We start from the raw sequence: 12,132 nt of genomic DNA, 5'->3' as shown, positions 1-12,132 counted from the left end.
TTGGAATGCCAGGCATTTTTCTTTGAATGGTCTTTTCTTGGGTGGGGGTTGTGGAATCTCAGGGTAAACTACTAAGAGTCCGGCCTCTTATTAAATTTGTCAATGGCCGAGTTATACTCTGACAAAGAACTCCCTTTGGGTGACCTGTCCATATTTAGCTTATTATGGCTGACTCCCACAGCATCTTAGAGCATATTCTCTTTGGCAGAATATCTTGCTCAGCCTAGATACAGGAGGGAGGGCCTTGGTCCTAGACTTTGTTGACTCCCCATGGTAAACTTTACCCTTTCTGAAGAGTGGATGGAAGGGGAGGCTGGGACAGGAGGAGGAGAGGGAGTGGGAACAAAATAACTATATAAAATGAGAAAATATTGTATTAAAATTCTTACATCAAAAAATAACTGCATAATAGAAAAGCAAGTAAACAATAAATGAATACATTTAACTAAAAAAAAAGAATTAACAATTCTATTTAATATGTCCTCCCTGTAACCATTTTGTTGATCTTAGTGAGGCTATAAAATTTCAGAAAATGATTTTGATAGTCATATTTCATGAGTCAGCAGAGTGCCTCAGCACACTGTATGATCTTTTGATCAGCTAGAACACAGGTTTGTTCATTGTTGTATACTTTACCATAGCATATCGCACATAATGATAGATATGATATGATTACTGATGTCAATGAATTCAAATCTCATTGTGGTTTTAGAAATCTGTAAATCAAGCTAAAATTTGATACATGGAAAGTTTAATCATAGTTACAGGAAGCAGAAAATGGGAAGAAACATTAATCCTGAAGTGGGACTGTGAAACAGCTTCAATAGAGGGTAATGGATTGATTAGGACCTTAATGCATTTTAAGCAGTTAATGTGATTGGGGAAAATAGTCAAGCAGTTGAAACAACACTAGTGAGAACTCAGTGAATATAGTTCACATAAATCAAAAAACAAATTAATGTTAAGGAATAAGTATTTTAATGGAATTCAGAATGACATATTGCTAAAAATATATACAGTCTTTCCCAGAAAGAACTATATTGTATATACCATTGAAATGGGTACTTATGATTCTTCATATTTCTTTAAATGTTAGTCTTATGCGAAAGGAAAAGTTTCTGCAGACTGTAACAAAAATATTTTTATAAAATAATTTTTATTATTTCCTTGTAAAATATAAAATAATTTTCTTAATAATTAGAATTATTTGATACTTGACTTCTAGAATTTAAACCAAACTACTACTTAAAATTCTTATTATGCCATGCTTTGATTTTTAACATTCTAATAATGTTGAACAGTGGTCTTTCAGCAATACTCTCATAGCAGCTGAAATTGGTTTTATATAAAATTTAATTTTAGTTTGATATGCTAGAAAATATTATCTTCAAAAAATACCTTCTATTTTCTCAAATAAATGCAAATTTTAGAAAGCACAAGTCAAAACCAAAAAAGCACAGATCACATCTGTCTTACCTATTTTGAAAATGTAAAACAGACATAGAATCTTCTTTCTGCCATTATTCAGTTTCTGGAAGCTATATGTCATACATATTTCCAGAAATAAATGTAAAATCATGCATATTCTTTAAATAATACACTGAAGATCATGAAAGACATAAAGTTACAAAATGCTGATTTATTTAAAAATATCATGAATTCAAGTTAATTCTAATGAATTTTACTCATTTTAACATTATGAGAGCATCCCAAATTTGTGTACATTGTAACTATGTCGATAGCAATAATAAGAAATCCGTTCCTCTTTCTTTATACCTCCTCAAATACAATAATGGTTTTATAAATAAATGTTTTATATATTGTACTCCTTTACCTATAGGGATATTTTTATTTATTTATTTATATTTATAAAATAGCAAGGAGAAATAATTTGTGGATGCTGCAATATTATATTGCCATGGCAGTTTTACTCTTAGAAATAGTATATGAGATAAGAGATGAGATAGGAGATAGGATTCGTTGAATTAACTATTCTCAGTAGAGATCAGTGTTTTTGAAGGTAGTAAGAATTGAAGGATTCACAGTATAATAATTTCCTCATTTTACTTTTCAATATTCTTTTCATAGTGGTGTAGTTCCTGAATCTATATGCCTTTGTAACAATTTTAGTAGACTTAGATATATGTTAATTCACCCTAATATTGAGTGTAACTTTGTTTCTTTCATCCATAGTGTTTTCTTTAGAATTAAGTAGCTTAACATTGTTCCACTGTCTACAACAAGGAATAATAAGGATATGAGTGAAAATGTCATCTGTAGAGTACCTTCACTGTACTGATTGTTTGATATGTACATTTTATTTTAAGTTTCTTTTACATACATATATAATTATATTTTGTTACAAGATTAGCACTCTCTAAAACTGTTCTCCACGGGAAAAAAATGTTTCAAGAGTATGTAATAACTTAAATTCACTATTAAGTAAAGCCTAAGAAAAGTTTGATGTTTTATAGCAGTTATACTTATATTTATACCTAGTAGAACACTGCTAAATCCATTTGTATAGTATTTATAGGTACTTGTCTAAGCTATTTGATTATGATGCATGATGAGGGACATATATTTAATCTTCAAATCCTTTGTGTTGTAAGCTGATACTGAATGACCACAGATCATTTCTTAATTATTTTTTAAATATAAATATATTCACCCCAGTTTTTAATATTACTACCAGTTTTGAATGATTCCAATTAACATAAAAAATTATAATGAATATTTCAACAGCTACAGTTTTATTTTTTTACTCTAGTAAATTTTATGACATTTATCATTTTTTACATTGTATTAGCTGAGAAGTAGTCCAAATTTGCACACCACATCTAGTGAGACTATTTCATGAGTAACCATTCATTCATCAGAATCAGTTCTAGACAATGGAATGTGTGTGCATGTTAGGATTTCTTTGCCAAAATCCTTTTTCCTGTCAAAATGCCTATCTTTGCATGTTATTTTTCCTTCATAAGTTACTATACTTTAAAGATTTCTTGATGAGTATAACAAAATGGGTAAAGGTATAAGGTTTAAAACAACTCATTCCATAATATTAAAATAAAGAATGCTCATTATTTTCTCTGTGGCAATTCAAAATTTCATTTGATCTCAATTTGTCTGAAAACCAAAACAATAGTGTTTCAAATATCTAAAACTTACTCTGTCATTTTTACCAATAGAATAACTTCTGTGTGCACTTCTTTATCCTACACCTAAGACCACAGTTTGGCTATGTGCCATAGAGATGGCACGCCAGTTTTATGATTAAATGCAAAATATTTCATGTTTTAAATACTTATGGGAAAGATGAAATTTGGAATACTGTGAAATTTGCAATTATATAAAACAAAATAGTTTGCAAAGGCGATAATAACTAAAAATGTTATAAATGTCTTTGGAAGAAAATAAATAAATACAATCATCTAGGACCACTAAGATAACGAGAACTAATGCACACTAATTATTGGCCAGTTTTTCTTATTATAGGAAGTCTGTTGAAAAACTACTATTAAGAATTTAATAGTGTTTCCTTAAAATTTCCATTAAACTGTTCTATAACCTCATCATATTTGGTATGTAATTCATAGTAATTTTGATGCTTGAGACTATTTCAGAAACTCCTCGCTTTTTAACTAACATCCTGGACTTATGTGTTACAGGTGCAATTACATTTACCGTTAAGAGAAGAGATGAGGAAGAGTCTCAGGAAGACACAGATCCGGAGAAAGACATCTCTTCACAGGAAACACCATCAGATCCATCTACCATTATTTTTGAGGAATACTCAGGTAAAATTATAATAGTGAGTTTTATTATTGCACTCAGGAAATTCTGATCATCATGTGTCTTTAAATTAAATATACACTTAAGTGCATAATACATACTGCAACTTGCATTGTATATGCCTGTCAGAACATTGTATTATTTCAGATTTAATTTTATATAGGTTATTTTCTAAATTTCTGCTGCTGTAACATAATAAGATTATTATAACTTACCACAAAGGTTGTCTATATTTGCATTAGTGCTAAGCTGTACAAATTTTTGTTATTAAATGAGGACTATATACTAGTTTCTGATAAGTTATTAATGAGTATATTGTCCTAATATTGTAGTAAGCTTTTCTTATTTCAATATAGGATATGTGAGCAGTCTTTCTCATATGAAACAAACTTAATAATATTGTATTATTATTCTTATAAGCTTAAGCATTGTGAAACATTTTTAGAAGTTCAAAGAAGAACGTATAAATAGAGAATTGTAATACTCAGAGTGTGTTTCCTGGAAAATGAGTTGTGTGCGTATGCACCGCGCAAACATACACATACAACACACACACACACACACATACTTTACACATATCATAAGCACACAAACATATACACCCCACACATATCATACACATACACAACCTCCCTGAGAAAACACACACACACACACACACACACACACACACACACACTGTACCTATGTGTTACAGGTACAATTATATTTTGTGTTAAAATCAGAAGATTCTCAGGAAAACACAAATTTGAAATAATCTCTTTCTCTCTGTCTCTCTGTCTCTTTTTTTCTCTCTCTCTCTCCAAAGACAAAATTCTGGAATAATCTCTCTCTCTCTCTCTCTCTCTCTCTCTCTCTCTCTCTCTCTCTCTCTCTTTCTCTCTCTCTCTCTGTGTGTGTGTGTGTAAAATAAGAACCTATCTGGCAAAATGTGGTGGTGCCGCATGCATTTAGCCCCAGCTCATGGGGAGCAGAGGAAGGCAGATCTCTGTTAAATTGAGGCCAACCTGGTGTACAAAAAAAGTTCAATAAAACATAATACTGTGTAATGTAGCATTGTATGTCATTCATTATCACATGAGGTCACAAAAAAGTGTTTTTTAATACAATACATTGCAATGCCATGCAAACTAGTATATATACACGGAGATTTCAGAAGAAACAGACATTGACAATACCATTATTGTAAGCCCTGAATTCACAGATAAACTGAAAACAAAAGTTAGTAGCTTACCTATGTAATTCAATTTAGAATCATAGTTCCTGAATTTTTTTTTTCCTTTGGAGCCTGTCCTGGAACTAGCTCTTGTAGACTAGGTTGGCCTCGAGCTCACAGAGAGCTGCCTGCCTCTGCCTCCTGAGTGCTGGGATTAAGGGCGTGTGCCACCACTGCCTAGCTAGTTCTTGAAAATTTTTAAACATAATATTGTGACTATGCATGAAATTTACTCTTCACCCTGAGGTTCAACATTAGACAACCAAAGAATCCAGAAATGTGAAGCTATGCAGATGGAAACAACAGGAAAGAAAGAAAATGAATTTGATGCGAGTACAGAACCCCTCTGCAAAGGGACTTTGTGGCTGATTCAGATTTGTTTTGATGCCAGTATCTGTATATCAACAGTGGCATTATTTTCTGCTCTAAAGGAAAACCGGAAATGCTGACATAAACATCGTTTCACTACTTCTCCTAAACCTCTTTCTAGCTTTTTTTTTTTTGAGTTAAATTGCAAAAGTTTTAAAAACTTCCATGGTATCTGAGCCTCATAGTCCTGACCTTGTCCTTAATTTAAATTCCTATAAGACTACAAATGAACTGTTCATTGCAATGCATTATTTACTTTTCTTGGTGTATGTTTATGAATGTTTTAGAAGGTAGGGTAAAGTATTTTTCATTCAGACCATTAATGCTTCACTTAAAAGCTTCTTAAGTTCATATGCTGGAGAAATGAATGAGTTACCGAATAGACATAAAGCCAGAAGCATTGCCTGGCCATATAAAATGGGGATTCTCTTACTGCTCACCTCTGTAATACAAGCAGCTCCTGGATGTAGAATGAATAATAAAAACCAAGAGACAGATACTGGGGTTCAAACTGAAGTTCAGAAAAGCAAATCAGTCAGCCACTGAGTCTTAGCTCTACCTCACACCAAAATGGGGGAACCGCCTCCACGAATCCTCAGACTGAGACCGTGTCTGAGACCTGTCTCCTCCCGTTTTATATTCCTCTCTAGTGCTGGAATTAAAGGCATCCACCACTACCCCTGGCCTCTGTGGCAAACTAGTGTGGCTGCTGGGATTAAAGGTGTGTGCTACCACTGCCTGGCCTCTGGCTGACTACTTTGCACTCCGATCTTCAGGCAAACTATATTTATTAAAACACAAGTAATATACCACTATACTTGATGTTCTCAGATTTCCTGCTAAGTCCAATAAAAGTGAAATAGGTGCCAGCCATGGTGGTGCATGCCTATAATTCCAGAATTTGTAACTCTGAAGTATGAGAATCATGGGAGTTTAATGCCAACCTGAGCTACATAGTGAGTACAAGGAAAAGGAAACTAAAAAGGAAGTTCAAAGTTTATGGATGTCATATTTGTGTAGAATTCTGAAGACTCTAATAAGAAGTGCTTGTCTGTTGTCTCTATAGTGTTTGTTTTTGTTTTTTTTTAGATGAAAAAGTTAAAAATTTAAAAATCTGGTATCATCTTGATATCCATAGCTTTCCTGGACCTCCTGTAGACACAATCGAACTTCACTGTATTGCTCTGGTAAGAGCCCTGCAAATGTTCATGAACTGCCATTTGGGAAATAGAGCTGTTATGCACTATGTTTCTATCCTTAAAACATGCATTCCAAAGTATATACTGCCATTAATCAGTCATAGCTACTCTAGACCTTAAATGCTTTGGAAAATACCTTTTAGTTATAGGGCATTTTTTGGTGACTTCCCTACTTTGCATTCTGCCTGCACATTTCAAGATTTGTTAAGTAAATTTAACTTTACCCTATCTTCTTAGTTTCCATATATGTGGTAAAAGTAGAATTGTGCTCTCTAGACTTCTTCATAAATTCTTCTCAATATCTACAGTAACATGTTTACTTTGAAATATATTTAGAGTCCTAGAGACTTGGGAGTGCTGGGACTAAAGGCATACTCCACCAGTGCCTGGGAGATTTTCTTAATTTAAGTTATTCATGTGTTAATAAATCTATATACAAAACCATTTTTTATTAATTAATTAATTAATTTAATTATTAAAGATTTCTGCCTCTTCCCCGCCACCACCTCCCATTCCCCCCCTCCCCCAATCAAGTCTTCCTCCCTCCTCAGCCCAAAGAGCAAGCAGGTTTCCCTGCCCTGTGGGAGGTCCAAGGACCACCCACCTCCATCCAGGTCGATTAAGGTGAGCATCCAAACTACCTGGGCTCCCACAAAGCCATTACGTGCAATAGGATTTAATAGTTTCAAACATCAATAGTCTAGATTTAAGTGAAGCAAGTTTACATCAATTGCTAATAATAGTTTAATTAGATATAATCAATGTATTATTAGCATACAGAAATTTAAATCAATCAGTGTTATTTTGAATTAATTTTGTTATTTTAATTAAATTTGAATTGATAAGTGTTATTTTTATACAATCTTAAAATTCACCTCCCAATAATATAAAGTAAGAAAATATTTCTAATATTTTAAGTCTATAAGTTGATTATATCCCAAGGTCTCTTCTGGATAAACCTTCATTAAGGCATAGGAAATACATGATGAAAATGTTGAAATGCATTCAAATGTAGCTTGCAAAAGCATTATCTTCTAAGTGGAAAATTATCTATCTTGATGATAGGATGATTTCAGTCAATGAACATGTCCTATTTCATGGCCTAGTATTTATAATAGCATAGAGACTTATATAAAAGATTATTTTTCTTCATTTTATCTTTTAAAGATTTGTTACTTTTTATTTTATAAATATGACTCTTTATATACATGCATGTACATTTGTCACTGCCTACACGCCTGGTGCCCTGAAAGCCTGAAGTGTGTATTGGATACCTAGGAACTGGAATTCAGGATTATTATAAATTGCTATATAAGTGCTAGTTACTGAACCTAGGTCCACTGCAAGAGTGACAGTTGTTCTTAATTGCTGAACTATCTCTCCAGGCCACATCAAGCTTACTTTTAAACAGCACTTTAATCATACAACCTCTTGATGAGTAAAATGATCACTGAATTAGAATTTCTCTCCTTAAGAAGACATGGTGGAAAAAATTTAGACAACTAAAACATTAGGAATATAAGACAGTACCTTAGAAAGGGAACCATTGGCTTACTTGCTAAATATTTGTTTTGTGTGATTAGGAAGATAAGTTGGAATGTGTAAAAATTAGGAATCATACATGCAAATCTGAAATCACAAACTGCTGTTCACATTCTCACTAAAATGTTCATAAGGCGTTTTTATTTTCTTGCAACAGTTCCTAGCCCTGTAAGAAAATACTAACGAAAAAAATTGATATTTGTTTCATAATGTTCATTTCTGAGTGTGATACAATGTTTCACAGGTTAAGAATACCACAATATTTAATTATTTCATATAGCTATGTAAAATTTTAGAAAATGTAAAGAAACTTCTATGTATCTCTTACATTGAGGCATTTCATGTTTTCTTTTTAAACTTTATAGATATATTTCCCTTTAATGAGTATATTGCTTTCCTCAAGTATTGTAGCAGCCGGGTGGTGGTGGTGCACGCCTTTAATCCCAGCACTCAGGAGGCAGAGGCAGATGGATCTCAGTGAGTTCGAGGCCAGCCTGATCTAGTTCCAGCTAGTTCCAGGACAGGAACCAAAAGCTATGGAGAAACCCTGTCTCGAAAAAAATCCAAAAAAAAAAAAAAAAGGGTGTTGTAGCTATTTACTATATTGCTCCACTTATAGTTACAGGTAGGTTTTTGTTTTAATTTAATACTCATTTTCAACTGAGGCGGATTGAAAGAGTTTTTTGGGTACTTTTTTTTTTTTTTTTTTTTTTTTGGTTTTTTCGAGACAGGGTTTCTCTGTAGCTTTGGAGCCTGTCCTGGAACTCCCTTTGTAGACCAGGCTGGTCTCGAACTCACAGAGATCCGCCTGCCTCTGCCTCCCGAGTGCTGGGATTAAAGGCGTGCGCCACCACCGCCCGGCTGAAAGAGTTTTTTAAACTAAGCCTATGTTTGGTGGTATTGTCGAATGATGTTGCTTCTAGTTCAATAAGTTTACCTGCCCTTCTAGCCATAAAATTGTATACCTTCTTTAACTTTCCAATACAGAGACTAGTTTACTAGAATGGCCTTTTTAAAAAATATTTACACAGTAAAGCCTTTTCGTGATCTTTGAAGTGGATGCTTAGTACTTTCATGTATATGCAGAAAATTGTTTTCTTTACATAAACATTACTTTGCCATATTTTAAACTACATTTGTTGGTTTGCTACTCATTTGTGAAATGTTTTACTTAAACCTAAGATCATAAGATGTAGCTCTTGTAATTCATAATAAGACATCTCTCATTTCCAGCTGTTTCTCATCTGTTTTTGATTAAAGTGCTTTCCACATTTTTAGACTAGAATGAATAATCTAATATGTCCTAAAATGCAATCCATATAATATTTGTATTCTAAAGGTCATTATGTTACTGCTTACTCTACTGTGAAGGAATCATGCGGCAGATTATATTCTCAGTAAAGAGAAATTAAATGTGAAGACAGTAATTTTGATGATGTAGAAGTATTTAGGATATGTTTTTTTGAATTAATAGACAAACAAAAAATAAAACATCTCCTCTACAACATATATTGTAACTACAATACAACTTGAATGTGGGAAAATAAGAGTAAACTATTTTTGTCCTAATGACTTTAGAAAATCTAGTAAATATCTTATGAAAATGTATGTGAATAAAACTTTATGTGCTGCACATAAAAAGGGAATTCTAGAATGAGTTCAAGATGGAAGATATTTAATTATTTTTTAGCAAGTTCAGGTTTTTAAAAATAATGAATTAAGATTTTCTAAGATTTAATATCTCACTTTGGGAATTTGGAGGAAAAAATGCTGCTATTTTGAGACATTCCTATCCACAATTGAAAAAAGAAAAAAAATACTCTGAATGGAAAAAGAAGGAAAGTTTGAACCTGCCCATCTCTTCACCTTTAAAATCTTCAAGTGGGAAGTATATGTTAACTAGGTAACAACGTTACAATTATCTGAAACATTATAATTTTAATCCCGAGTACAGAAAGTAATACCTTTGCACTGTGTTATGTTTCAGGTTGGATTATGGGTTGTGAGGTGAAAGGGCTAAGATAGAATGAGAAAATACAGTGACATACAGATAAGAGAAGCAAAGATGACAATGACATTTCTAGTTTATAACTGCCTCCTTCATTTCTACAACTTCCAAAGTACTGTAACTAACTTCAATTTAAGAAAATTATAGGGGTAGATTATAGCTATCATTTCTCTGAATTGCATGGTTCCTTCAAACTGCCCAAAGTTCCATTTGTCTATTTACTTGGTGACGTTTGCAAATTGAATAAAAGTGGAGTTGAAAATTTCCTCAATGAAATGTTAACCTAAATTAGTAGTATTGCATGTTTTCCATCTCAGATATGATCATTTTATAATGAAATCATGATCATCTTCTGATAGAGGATATGGTGAAAGGTATTTCCTGTTACTTTCTGTTAGATTGACTCAATTGTTTATATACGAAAACATCTTTACTTGAGTCCAGCAAGGAGTAATGAAGTTTTCAGTTAAAACCGTTGGTGAGGTGTTTAAGTTCTGCTCCGATATCAAGTTACTGCCTGCTATCAATACCTTTCAAGCAACAAGGCAATCTAGACAATCTAGTTCAGGTGTGTCCTGTGTCAGATTTTTCAAATGGATACTTCTAAGTATCGTGAATATTTGGTATCTCAGGAATATGGATAATTAGATTTATATACAGGCATAGTGTCTTCTCATAGACCACACCTTTCATGAATACTTATTTTGTGTTTCTAATATTCATGGCCCTACTCTAGCTAGAGAGTAAGAAATTGTCACAAACATTCCAAGTATAGACCCCTTTGGCAGAAAATGATAATTCTCATATAGCTAGAAAACAAAATAATTGAAATGAGAAATTTCTTAGGAAGTTTTTTATTGTCTTAGATTTCCAGATAAAAATCATTAACCTCAGAAACAGATCTTTGTATTTCCTATTACAATATGTTTTGCTGCATCATTTGTCTGAGAATCACTATGTGTATTAGAAATTATTGAAGTATTTTTATCATTACAAATAAACCCAGGGTTTCCAAAGTTATTAATATAAGGTATACTGATTTTATCAATCTTGTGCAAATATTCCTGAGTCGTGTGTAGACATCTTCCATTTTGTAATATTGGAAATCAAGTTCTTACCATTGCATAATTCCTTCATCCAATATATCAGATGAAAGAAGTTAAAAACAAATTTTCTACTAGTTTTGGATTGCCTTGCTATATAAATCATATAATGATATCACTCACATAGCATTAGAGGGAACAAGATACCAGTGTGCAAGAGGACCTAAGAGATATAACTTCTGATTGTTTTTCTACTGCCCAGAGACTTGGGATATACTGAGTTGGAGCACAGACATTTAGTGCAAATAATTTTATGGCTGATCGAGGGAGGTGAGAAATTTTTACCCATTTCTAGCCAATAAGCATACAACCTATAATGCAGTGAAATTATGTTTTCCTCAATGATGATGATATGACAGTTTAATTGTCCTTCTTTTGGTGATTAAATTAAAATATAATGCAAAATAGTAAGAATTTAATAAGTCAAATGGAGAAGGTTGAATAGCAACAATTAATCCTCTTTCTTTTTTTTTCTCTTGTCCAACCTGTATCTTGTAAACTGCCAGTGTTATATTGAAAAAAAATTATAGGAGGAAATGCAGTTGCATCCAGGGTGTTGAAAAGAGTGGATCCTATGAACCCTCTTCCTCAGACTGAGAAAGTTCTAGGTAATCCTGAGGATTGAAATGGGATCAGGAAAAGCAGTCAAGTAGAAAAAAATATTGACTGAGTTTGAATTGTCTTAAATATAACAAAAATAGCTCTTTCCATGCTGGGAACTATTTTAAGATCACTACACAGAGTGAAAAAGGCAGATTTCTTCATAGATTTGGATAGCGGTAATCAGTGAAACATGTCAACTGAGGTAGTTAGTTAATAACTGTTGGGGTGGTGGAGAGTCGGTTTTCTTTATTGGTTAGCCACTTGTAGATTGTCCATCCTCCAGTGAATTGATCTGCA

The 12,132-nt window shown here is 32.9% G+C and overlaps 1 protein-coding gene across 1 annotated transcript in view; it reads left to right on the top strand.

The window, feature by feature from the left end:
• Cfap47 (cilia and flagella associated protein 47) overlaps positions 1 to 12,132 on the top strand; it is a 307,853-nt gene that overhangs the window by 199,860 nt on the left and 95,861 nt on the right. Inside the window, 2 exon segments of the mRNA XM_057760135.1 lie at positions 3,672 to 3,800; positions 6,470 to 6,567. Of these exon segments, the coding sequence (XP_057616118.1) occupies positions 3,672 to 3,800; positions 6,470 to 6,567 (227 nt within the window).

This window comes from Chionomys nivalis, chromosome X (genome assembly GCF_950005125.1).
Source record: "Chionomys nivalis chromosome X, mChiNiv1.1, whole genome shotgun sequence".
Taxonomy (NCBI): domain Eukaryota; kingdom Metazoa; phylum Chordata; class Mammalia; order Rodentia; family Cricetidae; genus Chionomys; species Chionomys nivalis.
This window is presented reverse-complemented; position numbering and strand designations above follow the sequence as displayed.